Consider the following 20,134-nt stretch of genomic DNA (forward strand, 5'->3'; position numbering starts at 1 on the left):
AAAATCCTACCTGACTGAATCCAGCAACATATAAAAAGGATTATGTACTATGACCAAATGGGATTTATCCCATGAATGCAAGGTTGGTTTAATATCTGAAAATCAATCAACATAATATACAATTTTAATAAAATGAAGGACAATAACCACATGATCATTTCAATAGACACAGAAAAATCATTTGATAGAATCCAACACTCTTTCATGATGAAAATACTCAACAAACTAGAAGAAGAAGAAAACTTACTCAACATGATAAAGGGCATCTATAAAAAGCCTGAAGGCTAATGCCATATTTAATGGTGAAAGACTGGATGCTTTACCTCTAAGATAAGGAACAAAGCAAAGAAGTCTGCTCTTGCCACTTCTATTTAACATTCAACTAGACTATTCCTAATAGCCCAGGTAATTAGGTGAGAAAAGAAACAGAAGAATGAAATAAAAGGAAGAAGTAAAAATATATCTACTTGCAGATGATATGATCTTGTGTATTAATCTTAAGGAATCTAATACAAAACAATTATAAATAATAAATGAGTTCAGAAAGGTTGCAGAATGAAAATGCAAAGCTAAATTTGTGTTTAAGTCCAAAACAAAATTAAGAAAACAATTTTATTTGCAATAGCCTCAAAAGGATAAAACATGTAGGAATGAATTTAACAAAATAAGTACAAACCTTGCTTATACTGAAATCTATAAAATAATTGTGAAAGACATCAAAGAAGATCTAAATTAAAACATCCCACATTCATGCATCAGAAAATTAAATATTGTTGATATGGCAATATTCTCAACACTAATCTATAGATTCAATGTAATAACTATCAAAATCTCATCTAGCTTTTTTGTAGAAATTGATAAGGTGATCCTAAAATTCATATAAAAATGCAAGGCACCCAGTATAGCCAAAACAATCTTGAAAAAACTGGAGAGCTGACATTTAATGATTTCAAAACTTACTACAAAGCTACAGTAATGCCAGGCGCAGTGGCTCAAGCCTGTAATCCCAGCACTTTGGGAGGCCGAGACAGGCAGATCACGAGGTCAGGAGATGGAGACCATCCTGGCTAACACGGTGAAACCCCGTCTCTACTAAAAAATACAAAAAACTAGCCGGGTGAGATGGCAGGTGCCTGTAGTCCCAGCTACTCTGGAGGCTGAGGCAGGAGAATGGCGTAAACCCGGGAGGCGGAGCTTGCAGTGAGCTGAGATCTGGCCACTGCACTCCAGCCTGGGCGACAGAGCGAGACTCCGTCTCAAAAAAAAAAAAAAAAAAAGCTACAGTAATGAAGACAGTGTTGTACTGGCACAAGGATAGACATATAGATCAATAGAATGTAATCAAAAGTCCAGAAATAAATTCTTGCATTTATAGTCAACTGATTTTTGACAAGGGTACCAAGACAATAAAATTGGGGAAAGAACAATTTTTTTAATAAATAGTGCTGGGACAGGCATAAATTGGAACATTTTCTTACACCATCCACTAAAACTAACTTAAAATGAATCATAAACATCAAAGGAAGAGTGAAAATTATACAGCTCTTAGAAGAAAACATAGGAGTAAATCTTGTGACCTTTGGCCAGACAATTGCTTTTTAGATACATCCTATGAACTGAATGAATATTTGTGTCCTCTCAAAATTTGTGTGTTGAAATTCTAATCCCCAATGTGATGCTATCAGGAGATGGGGCCTTTGAGAGGTAATTAGGTCATTGTGGCTGGAGCCTTCATGAATGGGATTAATGCCCTTATGAAAACACACTAGAGACCATGCTTTCTCTGTCTCTGCTCTCTGCCATGTGGATATAACAAGACAGCCAACTGAAAACCGGGAAGTGGGCCCTCAACAGATACTAGATCTGCCAGCAACTTGATTTTGGACTTTGAGCCTCCAAAAGTGTGAGAAATACATTTCTGTTGTTTAAGCCATGGGTCTCCAATCAGGATACTGGTCCCTGGCCTGTTAGGAACCAGGCCACAGAGCAGGAGGTGAGTGGCAGGCCAGCGAGCATTACCAACTGACCTCTGTCTCCTGTCAGATCAGTGGTGGCATTAGATTCTCAAAGGAATGCGAACCCTATTGTGAACTGTGAATGGGAGGGATCTAGGTTGTGTGCTCCTTATGAGGATCTAACTAATGCCTGATAATGTGAGGTAGAAGAAACCACCCCCACCACCCTGGTCTGTGGAAAATGTCTCTTCCACAAAACTAGTCCCTGTTGCCAAAAAGGTTGGGGACCGTTGGTTTAAGCCACCTAGTCTATGGTATTTTTGTTTTAGCAGCCCAAACTGATTAAGTTGAGGTCAAAAAAAAAAAAAAAAAGAAAAAGAAAGAAAGAAAGAAATGGATAAATTGGACTTCATCAAGATTTAAACTTTTATGCTATAAATGATACCATCAAGAAAGTGAAAAGAGGCTGAGTGATGGAGTGTGAATGGGGAAAGGGAGGATGTTGGTCAAAGGGTACAAAGTTTCCGTTAGATAGCAGAAATAAATCTTGGTGGTCTGTTGCATAGCATGGTGACAATGGTTAATAAAAATGTATTACATATTTCAAATTGCTAAAAGAGTAGATTTTCTGTTTCTTTGTTTTTTGAAACAGTCTCACTTTGTCACCCAGGCTGGAGTGCAGTGCAGCAATCACAACTCACTACAGCCTGGACCTCCCAGGCTCAAGCAATTCTCCTGCCTCAGCCCCTCAAGTAGCTGGGACTACAGGTACACAACACTGTGCCTGGCTAAATTTTGTATTTTTTTGTAGAGATGGGATTTTGCCATGTTTTAAATGTTCTCACCACCAAGAAGGGTAGATTTTAAATGTTCTCACCACAAAGAAATGATAACTATGTGAGGTGATGGATATGTGAAATAGCCTGATTTGATCATTGTATCCCATAAATATATACAATTATTATTTGTCAATTGAAAATAAAAAGAGAAAGTAAAAAGACAACCTACAAGATGGGAGAACATATTTGTAAACCATATATCTGAAAAGGGACTTGGATCTAGAATATACAAATAACTCCTACAATTCAATGAAAAAAACAAAAAATAATCTCAATTTAAGAATGGGCAAAGGATCTGAATAGCCTTTTTTCAAAAAAGATATATGGATGGCCAATAAGCACACAAAAAATTACTCAACATCATTAGTCCTAAGGGAGAAAAGGAAGTTCTCTGGCAGTGGTGTAGAGGTTAGATTGCATGGGAGGGACTAGAGGCAGAGCGTCAGTTCCTTCTATAAAGAGCCATTTGACATCATACAATCCTTATGCATAGGGCAGTATATAACACAGATATGGTCCTTGTCCTCATGGAGCTTAAAAATCTGCTAAAGAAAAATGTTGAATGAGTAGTCAGAAGAGTGATAAGTCTTTTAAAAAAGAAATAGAATATATATTACAGAAGTACATAACAAAAGCTCTTGAACTAGTCTGAGAAAGGGTATATCAAGAAAGAATTCCATGAAGATAAAAATGTTTACATTAGCTTCTGCAAGCAGAATAGGAAGAAATTAGGCAAATGGCCATAGAACAAGAACATTCCAGGTAGATGGGTCAATGTGTATACAAGTTAGGGAGAAAATCCATGTCTCACAGAAAGAACTATAAGAAGGCCAATGTGGGTAGACCCTAGGCAGCAAGGCAAGTGGGATAGAGATAGGTTGAAGAATCAGGCAGAAACCAGATGATCCAGGACCTTGCAGACCACATTAAGAATTTGCTATTTCATCATATACTACAGAGTGGATGTTCAATGGGTCATTTACATGGATAGTGAAATCATTCAATATGGTAGCAGTGGTGTAGCAGAGAAGACAATTATGGATCAAATTCCTCCATGATTCATGGAAATGTCCGAGAAGTCAGTAGAAGAGAGTGACAAGGAGTGGCAGGGGGTGGTATAGGCTGATGCCATAAAGCTCAAAACATATTTTTAAATATAATATTGTTTTATAAGGGAGGGGAAATAATGATCTCAAAGTAGCAATCTTCCAACCTAGCTGAGGTGGTGTTCAGTGAAGAGGTTACACTGTATTTGGTCAGGCATCACAGGATCAGTGAAGAGGTGGCACATGGTTAGGAGAACTGGCACATTCTGATAGCCATTGCAATGCTGAGATATCTCTGTGTGAGCAGTATAATGAGCCTGGGAACCTGTTCACTTCAGGTACTGTACCCCTTGGCTAAAGAAGCTGTTGTGATTTCCTGGGACATGCTGACAGTTTGAAGTAGGGCTATGTCAGCAGAGATGAGGAAAGGACAGATTATAAGGATACTGAGTTGTAACCTTGATCATACTTGGTGGTAGTATATGAGAATAACTTAAAAGGAGAAGTTAAATAGGACAGCTTTCTGACATGGGCAATTGGAGTGATGGTAATGTATTCTCTGAACTAGGGAACCCAGGAATGCAGCAGGTGTGTGGTAGTCTCGGTTGGCTTCTATAGCTTCAGGTAAGTCAGACATATGCCTCCTTTATCTAGCAGAGGGAGGACCCAGGGTCACAATTCCCAGCACCTTTGTTCCCAGGCCCTTATTCATCCAGAGTTAAGGTTTGGAATGGATGGGTCATTTGAATCAGCAGGGTGAACTGGAAGCCCCTCAGCTAGATGCTGAGAGGATATATCTGCCTCCAACTAATTTGGACTCCTTTTGGAGGGAGTAATAAAAACTATGTCACGAGAATGGTGACTTGTGAAGTGGTCTGCTGGAAGTGAGCCAAAACCACTAAGCTTGTTTAATTTAGAGTGTCTGATCAGGACATGGTTTGGTGCAGATAGGAGTCCACAGAACTCTTCTGAGAGGTGGATTAGGGGCTGATAATTGAGATTACTAATTTCCAAAAATTATTCGATTTACAATTCATCCAAAAAGATGTAATTATTTTTCATACATTTGCTTGGTCATGTAACCAGTTGCAACTATATCAAGGGGGAAAAAAGAAGAAAGGGGGCAGGAATAAGAAAGAACAGAAGGAGACTAGCTTATTTTGAAGTTACCGTGCTGGTCAGAACTGTGCTGGCCCTCTCTAGTCTGTTTTCTGTAGAATTGCCTTCTGCTCCTTGACTTTCCTGCCCACAGGGTCATCAGTCCTCTCTCAACTCCTTTCTGACATCCTTGCTTTTCCACACAAGTCACACAAGGACTGTAGTAGAATCTGCCAAACTCTATATCTTCAACCCTTCCAGATACCCGTTCATTTGCTCAATCTCCTCCTCTTCCTCCTTATCCTGGCTCTCTGGCTTTCTGTGATTATATCATGTTCTCCATTCTTTTTCCTCTGGTTTCATGATTCAGCTTCCTTTTTCCTTTTCTTTCTTTTCTTTTCTTTTTTTACTCCTCAGATTTTTAGTTTGGTTTGGATTCTGAAGATCTTTCAAGACAGGGCTTTCAGAATCTTCCCTATGCTACCTAACCATCCTCACTGTGACTTCAAATAAAGGACATCCTAGTCTCACCCTATCCCTGATCTGGGAGCCAAAAGATTGCAGAACTGGGTCAACCCCATGACAAAGGGTTGGAGTTCCAGTGCTGATTACTATCACCCAGGGGCCTTATTGTAGAGTCCTATCTAACATGATCCTCGCCCAGCAACCGCTCCTTTATCTAAATTTTGCCCTTTGCCATCTGGTTCTTTCTCATTCATCATAGCATTAAACTAACCATCAGACAAAATGTTGTATGCGATCCTTATGGACAAGATGGAGAAATGGGGACAGGGATTATATCTTCTTTATTTCTAAATCTCTCATAGTACATGGCACATAAGAGATACTAAAAAATTGAACTAAAATGAATTTGATTGAATTAATTTGGAGGAAGCTAAAATCTTGTTTTACATACATCACGTATTACTGGGGTTAGCAGCATAATCAAACCCAGAGATTGATATAAAACTGATGTAAAAATGCCAGTCTAGGGTAAAGTCTCCAGTAATATGCCTAGGTCTCTGTTCTTAGTCTCAGGTCTTGTCCTGTTAAACACTTGTATTCCTGACTTAAATTAATGCTTAAAAAGCTTTGATATGGTTGGGCTCTGTGTCCCTACCCAGCTCTCACCTGGAATTGTAGTTCCCATAATCCCCATATGTTGTGGGAGAGACCCAGTAGGAGGTAATTTAATCATGGGGCAGCAACCCTCATGCTGTTCTCCTGATAGAGAGTAAGTTCTTACCAGATCTGATGGTTTTATAAGGGGCTTTCCCACTTTTTGCTCAGCACTTCTCCTTGCTGACATCATGTGAAGAAGGATAAGCTTCCCCCTCCACTATGATTGTAAGTTTCCTGAGGCCTACCAGTAAATCAATTAAACCTCTTTCCTTTATAAATTACCCAGTCTTGGGTATGTCTTTATTATCAGCGTGAGAATGGGCTAATACAAGTATGTACTCTAAAATTTCTGAGTGAAATCACTAAACCTGCAGATAAGAGTATCCAAGAATCAAAATTATCACAGCAGACTGTAATAAAGGACTAAAATCAATAAGTCGTACTGTATCAGGGTAAGTATAGAGGCTTTCTTTTAAAATCTACCATAAGCTAATATGGTATTCTGATGAATCCTAGAATAGAAAAATATTAGTGGAGGCCGGGGCGGGTGGATCACAGGGTCAGGAAATCAAGACCATCCTGGCTAACACAGTGAAACTCCACCTCTACTAAAAATACAAAAAATTAGCTGGACGTGGTGGCGGGCACCTGTAGTCCTAGATACTCGGGAGGCTGAGGCAGGAGGATGGTGTGAACCCAGGAGGCAGAGCTTGCAGTGAGCCAAGATCGTGCCACTGCACTCCAGCCTGGGCAACAGAGCGAGACTCTGTCTAAAAAAAAAAAAAAAAAGAAAAAAGAAAAAAAGAAGGAAAAAAAGAAAAAGAAAAATATTAGTGTAAAAACTGGTGAAATCTGAATACAGTTCTGTGTTTTAGTTAATAGTAATGAACCAATGTTAATTTCTTACTTTGGACACATCCTCCATGGTTGTGTAAGATATTAACATTAGAGGAAATTGGGTGAAGGTGTTACCAGTGGAAGGTATCCAAGTTATGCAGGTCTACTGCAACCTCAATTCTTGCCTCCTCAGAAGAAAGACTTTGATTGAGGAGCATAAGGCAGAAGGGGAGAGCAAGGCAAGATTTAGAGCAGGAGTGAAAGTTTATTAAAAAGTTTTAGAGCAGGAATGAAAGGAAGAAAAGAAAGTACACTTGGAGGGGCCAAGAGGGTGAAAGACAAGTGCATGATTTGACTTTTTGACTTGGGGTTTTATACGTTGACGTACTTCTGGGGTCTTGCGTTACTTTTCTCCTGATTCTTCCCTGGTGGGCTTTCTGCATGTGCATGCTTGAGACCACTCACCCAGCTCCTGAGATCATAATGGAAAGCTGTTCATTACCAGTTTCAGGTGTTTTCTATTAGGAGACTGCCGTTCCCTGGCACCGGCTATGACCAATTATTACTTTAGAGAGACAATTAACAGCAGCCTGACCATCACCTGATTGTCACCTGATACTCCTGGTGTGTGATGCCTGACCACCTACCTACTGTCACAAAGGGCATATGAATAATTTCTATATTATCTCTCCAACTTTCTATAAATCTAAAATTATTTCGAAATAAGAGATTTATGCATGTTTTCACTTATAAATGACTGCTAAACACTGGGGTCTCATGGACATAAACATGGCAATAATACAAACTGGGGAATACTAGATGGGAGGAGGGAGTGGGGCAAGGTTTGAAAAACTGTTGGATACTTGAAAAACTAACTATTGGATACTATGCTGAGTACCTGGGTGATGCCATCAATTGTACTCCAAACCTCAGCATCATGCAATACACCCAGGGAACACACCTGCATATGTACCTCCTGAATCTAAAATAAACATGGAAAAAAACAACATAAATAAATTTAAATCAATTTTAAAAATAAGAGGTTTATTTAAAAGAGAATATCAGATAAATAAAAATATATTTATTTAAAGAATAGCAACAAAAAAAATCTATTATAGAGAGGCCTGCCTGCCCAAAGAAGCTAATGTAAATTCTGACTGCATTTCTAGAGGTCTAACATCCAGAGTAAGATAAGGCAATAGTCCTATTCTGCTGTACATGTTTAGATTCCCTGTATAGTTTTATATTCAGTGCTAGCATTTTAAGAAGAAAATAACAACCTAGATCATGTCCAAAGAAGAACAACAAAGAAGGTAAAATGTTTGACACCATGGAATATAAAGAAATGTTGAATTCTCTGGGGGTAGGAGAAAAGAGAGATTAGTTTGGAGAAGAGAAGACTCATCAAGGGTATGTAGTCAGTGTCTTGATATCCTTGTCTTATTTGTTTGTTTATTTATTTATTTATTTAAAGACAGAGTCTCCTTCTGTTGCCAGGCTGGAGAGCAGCGGCACAATTGTAGCCACCAAAACCTTGAACTCCTGGGCTCAAGCAATCTCCCTGCCTCAGAGAAGCTGGGTCTACAGGCATACACCACCATGCTCAGCTATTTTGTTTTTATTTTTTGTAGTGATAAGGTCTCCCTGTATTGCCCAGGTTGATCTTGAACTCTTGGCCTCAAGCAATGCTCTCAGTGCTTCAGCCTTGTCTTGGTATCTTTACAGGCCTGACTATGAGCTAAAAGAGCAAGCACTTGCAAGGTAGGCCCAGAGGATAGGGCTAGAATCAAAGAGAGGAAGTTACAGGGAGGGAGCTGTTTTGAGGATAGTGGGTCTTTATTGTCATTGGGATGGAGCATGGCTGCTGAGGAGATGTGTGAGCCGAGACCGAAAAGTCAAGTTTCTCAAATGTTAAAAGAAGATGCTGGTTTTTACAGCTTAGGTCTTTGTCCATAGGAGATGATTAATATATTTGCTAAGTTTGAATGAAATCCCTATAATCATTGGCAGCTCTAGAGATTCTTTTGAGGTGTTAAGATCAGAGAGGCCAACTTCTTAAGGTTTTCTTTTGTCATTCCTATTACTATATATGTAGTCTTGGTGGTTTTCCTCCTGGTACTCTTGGCTAACGAAGATCTTTGCCTGTGGGAAGGAAAGCCAGCTAGGCAGCCTGTCTTCTTATCAGAAAGGTAAGCTGCCACCAGCAGGCGAAGTTTAGAGATGTAAAGGTTAAGTGTCACAATGATCATACTGCCTTTTGCTTGGTTCCTAGCTTCCCTCAGGATACAGTTCAAATTCTTTAACTTGGCATTCAAGGCCCTCCTCACATGGCTTCTACTTATTTCTCTTGCATCCTCTGTCACCACCCTTCCTATTCTTAGGCTGACCCTGTGCTTTTGTCACAAGGAGTCATGTAATACTGTCAGGACACACCACAGCATCTCAGCCTCTTTACATATGTTCGATACTCAAGTAAAGATGCCTCCTTCCTTAAGTCTTCATTCACTCCCTTGTGCCCCTTTTCTGCCCACTACTTGTATCATACCAGATCTTACCTTTTTATTCATTTTTACATCTATGTCACCCATTATATTGTGTACTTTTCAGGGACAGACGTGTTTTGTATTAATCTTCTCTCCCCAGCATCCAACATAGAACTTGGTAGGCAGAAGATGCTCACCAGATATTTGTAGTGTTAAAGAACAGCTTTGCAAGAATTCACTAAATAATTATAAAGTTCACAAAGACTTGGCTTCAAACTCCAGTTACATGAAGTAGACAAATTACTTAATCTCATTAAATCTCCATGTTAAAAATGCAAATGGGAGAAGACAATACTTACATATCTCAGGATTTAAGTGGTACCTTCTAAATGAAATCTTACTCCCCAAACTGATCGTCTTTGCTGATTTAATTACTCCAATATTGTCTGTCTCTTCCTACCATAATGTAACTCTCACGAAGACATGAACCTGTTTTCACTGCTGTATCCTCAGAGTCTAGATAATGCTAGTTACATGGTAGGTATTTAATAATAATACTACTCATATAATACATTCTTCTGACCAATCTTGAGGCTACACATATGCACACAGGCAACACAATATGAAAGGGAAAGTAAAGCAGACTTGAAAACTGCCCAAAGTTTGAATATACTTCCCTCCTCATACACAGATCCACCAGCAGAAGATAGAAGCCTTACTGGCTCAGGGTGGCTGAACATAACCTCAGCCCAATAGTAGCTTACCTTTAACCTACATAAACACAGGGTTGATTCCCTGGGAATTAGGGCTTAAAATAGGAAAGAAAAAACCAAACTATATAAAACTCAACAATAAGAAAACAAACAACCCAATTAAAAATGGGCCAAAGACCTTAACAGATACTTTACAAAAGAAGATATACAAATGACAAACAAGCTTATGAGAAGATGCTTTATATCATATGTCATTTGGGAAATGCAAATCGAAACAACAATGAGATACAGTACACACCTATTAGAATGGCCAAAATCAAGAACACTGACAACACTACATGCTGGCAAGGATGTGGAGCACAGGTACTCGCATTCAATGCTAACTGGGAATGTAAAATGGTACAGCCACTTTGGAAGACATTTTGGTGATTTCTTACAAAACTAAGCCTACTCTTACCATATGATCCAGCAATTGGACTCCTTGGAATTTACCCAAAGGAGCTAAAAATTTATGCCCACATGAAAACCTGAATGCTGATGTTTACAGCAGCTTTATCATAACTGCCAAAACCTGAAAGCAACTAAGATATCCTTCAATAGGAAGATAAATGAACTGTATTATATCCAGACAATGTACTCTTATTCAGTGCTATAAAATAAGCTATCATGTCATGAAAAGATATGGAGTAAACTGAAGTGCATATCACGAAGCAAAAGAAGCCAATCTGAAAAGGCTATACAAATTTCAACTATATGGCATTCTGGAAAAGAAAAAACTATGGGGACATTAAAAAGATCAGTGGTTGACAGGGGTTATGGGAAGGGAAGGATGAATAGGTGAGGTACAGAGGATTTTTAGAACAATGAAAATAATCTGTATATATTAAAATGGTGGACACATGCCACTATAAATTTGTCCACACCCATAGAATGTACAACACCCAGAGTGAACTCTAAGGTAAATGATGGACACTGGGTGTTAATGATGTGTCAACATAAGTTCATCCATTGTAACAGATGTAGCACTCTGGTGAAAGATTGTTGATAATGGGAGAGGCTATGCATGTATAGGGGCAGGAAGTATATTGAGAAATCTCTGTATCTTCCTCTCAATTTTGCTGTGAAACTAAAACTGTTCTAAAAAAGAAAAGGGAATATTAAAAACAAGCAAACAAATAAACTGAGCAGAGGCATCACAGAAAATTGCCAAGGTAATTCCTGAGTAAAGATTAGTCTTTTTCAACAAGCAGTGCTGGAAAAATTCGATATTATGTGCAAATAAATGAACTTAGGCCCTTACTTTATTCCATACACAAAAACTAACTCAAAATGAACTGTAGACCTAAATGTAGGCTGAATATATAAATATTTCAGAAAAGCAACATAAAAGCAAATCATTGTGGTCTTCTGTTAGACAAAGAGTTCTTAGCTATGAGACGATGCTCCACAGCATATGTCATTCGGAAATGAAAACTGAAACAACAATGAAATACAATTACACACGTATTAGATTGGCCAAAATCAAGAACACTGACATGTTGGCAAGGATTTGCACAGGTACTGCCATTCATAATAGCACCAAAAGCATAATCCATTAAGCATTTGATAAATTGGAGTTCAATTTTAAAATTTTTATTCTTCAAAAGTTGTGGTTAACAGAATGAATGAAAAGACAGGCATGAATTAGAGGAAAATATTTGCAAAACATATAATTGGCAAAAGACTTGTGTCAGAATACAGAAAGAACTCTTGAAACTCATGAGAACACAGTTTTAAAAATGGGCAAATGATTTGAACTGACACTTCACCAAAGAAGATTTATGAATGGAAAATAAGCACAGGAGAAAATGATCAATATAATTAGTCATAAGGGCAATACAAATTAAAACCATAATGAGATACACCCACTAAAAGACTATAATAAAAATTATAGATAATTCCAAGCGTTGGCTAGCATCTGGAGAAACTGTAACCCTCCTACATGGCTGATAAGGATATAAAATGACACTACTCTTTGGAACACAGTTTGACAGTTTATCTTTTAAAAGTTGAACATAAACTTATTGTATTTCCTAATGATTTCACTCCAAGAAAAATGTAATCATATGTCCATTTAAAGATAAGTACACAAATGATCATAGCAGCATTATTCATAATAAGTCCAAACTGAAACCCATCCAAATATCCTTGAACTGGAGAATAGGTAAACAAAATGTGGTATATCCTTTCAATGGAATACTATTCAGCACTTAAAATGAACTACTGATACTTGCTATAATATTTTTGAGGTCCATCCATATTACAGTGTTAAGTGAAAAATGCAAGATGCATAAGATGACTACATATTCTCTAATTCTGTTTATATGAAATGTTCAGAAATGGCAAATTTATAGTGTCAGCAGATCAGTAGTTACCTGCGGCTGGGACTGGATGTGAGAATTAACAAGGGAACTTTTTGAGATGATGGAAATGTTCTAAAATCAGATTGTGGTAATAGATACACAACTCTATAAAAATCACAAGATACTAAACATCATAAAATTATACCCTTACAATGCATGAATTTTATACACTGCAAGTTATACCTCAATAAAGCTATTAAAACAATAATAAAAATACCTTTCTCATGATGTCTTTATCTTAAATGGCAGATCACAGTTTTAAATACATGTTCAAAGGGGTTTTGTTCAGTAGGTTTCAAAGGGGTTACTGGTAACAAAATAAAATATATTCTTGGATGATATAATTAGTACCAGTGACAGCTATGACCCTAGTGATTAATAGTTCTAACACTGAAAATTCAAAATCTTCCTTCCTGCCTGCTCTCCCTAAGATCTGGATGCTGGCATGTTTAGCCTTCCCACTTGTAATTACCCTCCCTCCGAATTGGAATAAGGATTACCTAATTATAGTGATGCCTTCAGACACAAGCCATATCAAATACCCTGGTAACTGAGAATCATCCTGTCTGCAAAAGTATGCCAGAAAGCCTTAAAATCTCTAGTATCTGCATCAAGTCCCAGAACACAGGATTGAGCCAACCCACAGAGCTTCCTTGATCTAGTCCAGATGGCACAGGTACACCCCGTATTTCCATTAAATTTACTTTCTTAAAATGCTGCTTTGGATATGGTAAATCCCTTTCTCAAAAATCTTTTTGGGTGTTAAAATGTCCATCAAAGGGCCAGGACATGGTGTTAGAAGCCATGGGTTTAAATCTTGGCCCTGATATGAACTAGTCATGTGGCCTTAACGAAGAAACTTATCTTTTTATCCTCAGATTATTTATCCCCAAACTGGGACAGTTCTGCCTACTCTATAAAATTATTGTGAGAAAAAATCAAATGGTCTATATAAAGTAAAAAACCCAGTATGTGTGTTGTGTAGAATCTGAATAAAGGATGTAGCCAACATGAAAATCAGGGCTTTCCAGAGTTTTGCCTGAATCTTCTTGTCTAGCCTTATCTTCCAGTAGCCCCATAAATTCCCTATTCCAATCAAACCAGACTTCTAACCAGCTACCACCACCAGGCAATGGCTTTGGCTTTTCTGGCTTTCTGGGCTACCTTATTATCAACTCTGTATTCTGTAATCCTACCCATCTTTCAAGATGGCTTAAAACAAAATCTTTAGCTTTTAAAGACATTCTCCATGACATTTATTTTTATTGTTAACTCCTTAAACAACTCATTATATCCTTAATTATATATTTTTTAAAGTATCAGAGCTATTTGGACATGTCCCTTTTCCCCGGTACAGAATATGCTCCTGGAAATATACGAAGACTTGTATGTATACCTTGTTATATATCTCCACAGTATCTCTCACAGGCTCTGAAGTAGGACAGGAGTTTCAAACTATTACTTTTTCCAACTGAGGAATTCCTCAAGGATAATTTGAAAACTTCTATTCAAGTCCAATTTTCTCACTTTATACATGAAAAAATTATCCCCAGAAAGGGAACATAGAATTCAAGGTAATACAAGTAGTTTCATGTTAGAGCTGAAAGCAGAATTCAGATTTCCTGTGGCAGAGACTTTAAGCTGTCCCTCAATATCAATTCTCCCACATAGAGGACCACCAAGTTTTAGCTAAAACTGGGCTACTCAAAACAAAGACGTCATTTCTTATCCTTCCTTTAGTTAAATGTGAATGAGTTCTAGTAAATGACAATGCCACAAAACTGCTTCTTCTTTCTCCACCATCTCCTTCATCCTGCTGCATGGAATACAGATATCGTGGTAGAATTCCATATTGAATCATGAGGTTGAGGGCCACATCCCAAGGATGACAGAGAAGAAAGCTGAAAGAACCTGACTCTTTGAGGCTTTCAAGGAGTAAAGACACAAAATTAGTTGTGGATTGCCTACATTTAGACTTTTACATTGAAAAGAAATAAATGTCTATCTTGTTTAAGTTGTTATTTTATATATGTTATTTTGAATATCTATTATTGAAAGCTTAACTGATCCTATTGTTTTTCTTATTAGCTTTCTGTTGTTTTCAGCTCTTCACACTGTTTCCAGACATGTTCTTAATTCATTTTTTCATTGTTTCAATCATTCACTCAATAAACATTCATCGTGCACCTACATTCTGGCTGTCATAAATCTAAGAGAAGGTTGGGGTGGGCACAGGAGTGAAATGTACAGATCCTGCCTTAAAAGTTATGAGTAATGAATGAACTTTCCATTCTCTTAAAAAATATCATAATTCATATGTCTAGCAAATATTAATCTCAGAATTTTTCTGACAATCTCTTCTCAAATAATCTCACTGTTCAGTAATATACTGTTAATTGGACCAGGTGCAGTTAATGTATTCTATTTATTCCTCTACATCCACTCTCCACCTTTCTATACCCTTTTATTTTCCCTGGGAGGCTGATCTGTATGAATTACATTAATGGGCTCCTTTGTTCTCTGGATTCTGGTTGTGTTGGCCAATATGGACCCCTAGAAGAAGATCAGATGTAAATAAGAGAATGAGGTCTATATATTTATTTTTCTCAGCACTCTCTATGGAGTTATCTCAGGCTAACTGTGCACCTTAACTGAAGGTCACTAATTCTTTCCAACATGACCCACTAAATGACTCTCTACTATTGTGTTCTGTTAACCATACCTTCCCTTTATTCCCTTTCAGTTGTTATTAGCCCTAGAGAATTTCACTATACCTTGTCATTGCATGCATTGCCCATACCTTGTAAACAGCCCATTTATTAAAACCTTCCTTAAATTATCCTAATTTGAGGCTGCCATCTGTTTCCTGCTAGCATGCTGACTCATACATCATGTATACCAATTTTCAGTTCAAAATATATAGGCAACGGATACAAATGGGAAGATACCATGAGAAGCACTGTTGGGAAGAAGGTTGGAGTAGAGAAAAGATATTTAGCAAAATCATAGTGCATGCAGAATCTCAGACTACAAGAATAACATGACCAGATTTGTCTCTCAGGTACCTGACTTGCACACAGGCCCTCTTCATTGCTCTCTTTTTTGAGGTATCCTGGATTTATTTAGAAATAGGTCTCACTTTTATGTGAAACAGTCACTAGGCTGAGTCCATTTAACCACCAACACATATCAGAACCCCAAGTACAATATCTTCTGCCAATTTCACCAGTATCTTCATTTAGAATGTTTAGAGCCTGTCCAATATGCCTCTTTTAGGGGCACAATCCACACTTTTTGAAGAGTAAAACATAAAACCAAATTAGCACCTGCTTATTCTTATTCAGCAACCAAAGTATTGCTGACAACAAAGAGTAAAACCTATGAATTCAGTATGGAGAACAACTTCAGATCCTAGTTTGGGCACAAGAGGAAGAGGGAAGTAGGAAGAGGCCACGTGTGGCGGCTCACACCTGTAATCCCAGCACTTTGGGAGGCCAAGGCAGGTGGATCACCTGAGGTCAGGAGTTTGAGATCAGCCTGGCCAACATGATGAAACCTTGTCTGTACTAAAAATACAAAAATTAGCTGGGTGTGGTGGTGCATGCCTGTAATCCCAGCTACTCTGGAGGCTGAGGCAGGAGAATTGCTTGAACCTGGGAGGTGGAGGTTGCAGTGAGCTGTGAGCTGAGATCTCTCCACTGCACTCTAGCCTAGGTGACAGAGTGAGTCTCCATCTCAAAAAAAAAAAAAAAAAAAAAAAAAAAAAAGAACAAAGTAAAGAAAAGGAAGTAGGAAGATGTGGTAGGCGAAATAATGCACCGCACCACTCCCCAACCCAAGATGTCTAACTCCTAATCCCCAGAACCTGTGACTATGTTACCTCACATAACAAAAGGGACTTCACAGATGTAATTAAGTTAAAGATCTTGCTATATGGAGATTAACCTGGATTTATCTGGGTAAATCCATTATAAGCACAAGGATCCTTATAAGTGACAGAGAGTTCATATTAAAGTGATACAGCATGAAAAAGACTCAACCAGCCACTGATAGCTTTTAAGATGGAAGGGAACTACAAACTAAGAAATGCAAGCAGCCTCTAGAAGCTGGAAAAGGCAGGGAAATAAATTCTCCTCTAGAGCCACCAAAAGAAACACAGATCTGCTGATACCTTGACTTTAGCCCAGTGAGACTCATTTTGTATTTCTAGCTCCCAGAAGTATAAGATAATAATTTTGTGTTGTTTTATACTACCATGTTTGTGGTAGTTTGTCACATCCGCAATAGGGAACTATTATGGAATGGGAAACTGAAATCTCTAGACCCAGGAAACTAAACCTGGAGCAGGAAAAAAGAGTCAGAAACTGATGGATGACAGAGACAGAGCACACTGTGGCCATCACAACCAAACTGTACACCACTTGCTAACCTGTACTGCAGGCAAGTTTGGTTCACTAAGAAATGTATTCTTCATATCAGAAGCTCACAGTAATAAAATGCTTTCATACCTTTTGCAACACCTACTAAAAGTCTCCTTTTCTCTCAGAGGTTTTGGGATTCACCTAACTTTTGTATTTTGCTAGAGAGCTTTATCAGCTTCATTCAGAAAAACAACCATCTGTCTCATATCTTACTCTGTGACTTCTTCTCATATCTTACTATGGTGCACCATAGTCACAATAAATCATGCAATAAAAACAATACTTTAAAGAATTGTTAAATTAATACTAATTATATAATTGTTTAATTGTAGTTAGTAAATTATTCAAAAGTTCTGGAAAGCACCACTATTCATTATTTGCATTCCATAAAAACCCACTGCTAAGTCCCTATCCCAAGATTGCCTGTTTCTAAATGAGTAACCCAAACCTGGCACAGGCCTTACCACACTCTGGCCCAGCTGCTCCCGAAAGAAGTAATCCATGTTTCTCTTTTGCAGGCTGTCAAGGTAATGTTGGAAGCGAGTGTATGTATATGGGTAGCAGTAAGCAAACTGGTAAGTATCTTCTTCTCGGTCAAAACAAAAGGCAAAGGACATCACATAGTTCTTCCTATGGTCTGGGCAGCGGTAGTAGTAAACATTTTTGGGTGGCAGCCTTTGCCTAAAATATATAAACAAAAAATTTGGGCATATGAGACATCTGTTCAAGCTTCAAAATGTAATACATATAAATCAATGCCTAGTAGAAAAACTGTAACATCAAGAACCATGGGTAATGGGGCTGGGAGAATGACAACACAAACCACATAGTGTCTAAAACGGACCTGAATCTGGCAGCTCTTTGCTCACAATGCAGTGCTATCCTTTCTCAACTGTTTGGAAAATGCAAAGTTAAATAAAAATAGATACATTCTCTTCATTTGTTTATCCTTATTTTGAGCACCCAACATATGTGGCATCACATGCCCAGGCCTTGATGTACAATAATAAATAAGACAAGCAAGATCTCTGTCCTTATGGAGAATAGTGGGGAAGTGGTCAATAAAATATTAAAAATAAGTAGACAATATAATTACAGATTCTAAAAGTGCCTTGAAGGCAAATAAAGACTGTGATGCTGTAGAGATATGAATGGGAGAGGCCTACTTTTCCCAGGGAAGTCAGGTTTTTTAAATTATAAGACTAATTAAGAACTTTTAAAATAAACTCATATGCATTGTATATATTCAAGGAAGGGAAAAATATTCAACATTTCTCTAAATTATTACTGTTATTTTCTACAGAGCATTCCACGAGACTAATTTTCCACAGAAACACTTTGGGAAATAGTGCTTTAAAATATGCTGTGTGGGCAATTTTGCTAAGCTAAACACTGAGATGCAAACAGGAAACAAAAATGTTGCAGTCATAGTTTCCATAATATCTTCGCATTTACCCACTTTAAAGAGTTACTCTACCCTCTCATGATTTATGATATCCAACCTCTTCATAATGTTTTCCTGCAGTGAATATCTCTTTCTATTACTTCAAATACTGCTTATCCTGCAAATCTCACCTCAAACTGTGCCCTTTCCATGATACTACATCGAAAATTCCAGGCCAGTTCAGCTCCACATTTTGTGTAACTCTTGTTTTTTTATCAATTGCTTAATAAGTCTTAGCCACCAAGGTTGATTTGGAAGATCCTTAAAGGAAGGAATGCTCCTGGGGAGTGTAGATACAGTGGATGAAGGATGTAAGGCTCACCTGTATTGGCTTGGCATTCAATTGAGAAGCCATAGACTACAGGGGCATATGAAGAAAAATGTGAGGAGGAAGGTATAGGAGGGGAAATTGAGAAGAACAAGAAGGGTGCCGGCTCCAGGAAGAACAACCTGGAGAAAACTGTTAACAGACAGAACAGAGAGCATTATAACATACTAGTGTTTGTTGCAGAATCTTGTTTCTACCTTATTGTCTTTCTGAAGCTAAGTGGCCAGAGTGGGAGGTGTAGCTGTGGGATTCCTATGGAACAGCAGTGGTTACATGGCATTGATGCCTGTACATACATTTGATTATATTAAATTTAATTAAATATTCTGGTATTTGATTATATTAGAAAAAGTGACTAAATGATGGGCCATGGGGTCTAAGATGTGTAAGAAACTGAAAGTGCTGAGGAGGACAGGATGATAGATATGCAGTCTAAACAACAAAGAAACAGAACTTTCACATAAAAGTCAGCGGTAGTATCAAAGGTTGTTAAGAGGTGCACTTTGGCCCACCAATAGAGTCCATTTGCCTCCTACTCCCAAAGCCACAGCCAATAAATATATAAATAACAGTCTTCTTATAATGGAAATATATCTTTAAGACAAATCTTATAGGCACTCCTTTTTCTAACTAGATTGCTACCCTAAATTCTGGAGTTATCAGTGATGAGGTAGAGAAATGATGGCTTGGAAGGTACATGAGGAGTGAGGAGAAAAGTGACCCCTCCTGATCCTTCTGTACATGCAGTGTAGAAGAATGAGGATTTCTTGAGAGGGCAATGGGGGAACTAATGTCCTCCAAGAGAGTCAAGCCTCAGTTCATTGTTTTATTCAGCAAATATTTAAGCATCATAGACTTTTAACCAAGTCTAGTTTGGTTAAGACAAGGGGTAAACGAAAAAGTGAACTTAAAGACTGAGGATCGAAGTGGGATTATTAACCATGGAGCTGTGTTACAGAGGAAAAGTGGAAAATGAAGAGGTCTGAAGAGAGAGAGGGAAGGAAGCAGTGAAGAGTCAAGATTAGAGAGAGAACAGACCAGTGCAAGGATGTGGGTATGGACAGAATACATGATGCTCTACATTTGTGATGTTACTGAAGATATAGGAAAGTGAGGCAGGCTGACGGCATATGCGAGTCTCAGGGCTCCTGATTTGTATTTGGGGATAATGTCTGTGAAAGTGGCCTTAATGTTTCCAGCCAATGGTCTGTGATAGTCACTTCAGGCCCTGACTTGAAGGTTTGAGTTTGAGTCTCTTAGAGCCCTGGATGACTATGTCTTCATTCACAAGCGGTTCCTATAGTCATAAGGTCTCAGGTTATGATGCTGTTTTCAGCTCTTTATTTACCAGTATATCCAACCAGGGTATGTGCTTTAAATTCTGTCACCACAGTTTTCTCCTCTTTCAGCCAAGTTCTGCAACTTGACTCTGAGTGCGGGCTGTCT

At 38.1% G+C, this 20,134-nt stretch overlaps 1 protein-coding gene across 2 annotated transcripts in view; it reads right to left on the reverse strand.

The window, feature by feature from the left end:
- Positions 1-20,134, reverse strand: part of AGBL4 (ATP/GTP binding protein-like 4) — a 1,493,990-nt gene that overhangs the window by 511,768 nt on the left and 962,088 nt on the right. For both annotated transcript variants that reach the window (XM_011926237.1, XM_011926236.1), the window contains exon 5: positions 17,381-17,597. In XM_011926237.1, coding sequence (XP_011781627.1) covers positions 17,381-17,597 — 217 coding nt within the window. The remainder of the gene's footprint in view (positions 1-17,380; positions 17,598-20,134) is intronic.

This window comes from Colobus angolensis, unplaced genomic scaffold (assembly GCF_000951035.1).
Source record: "Colobus angolensis palliatus isolate OR3802 unplaced genomic scaffold, Cang.pa_1.0 Scaffold68, whole genome shotgun sequence".
Lineage (NCBI taxonomy): Eukaryota > Metazoa > Chordata > Mammalia > Primates > Cercopithecidae > Colobus > Colobus angolensis.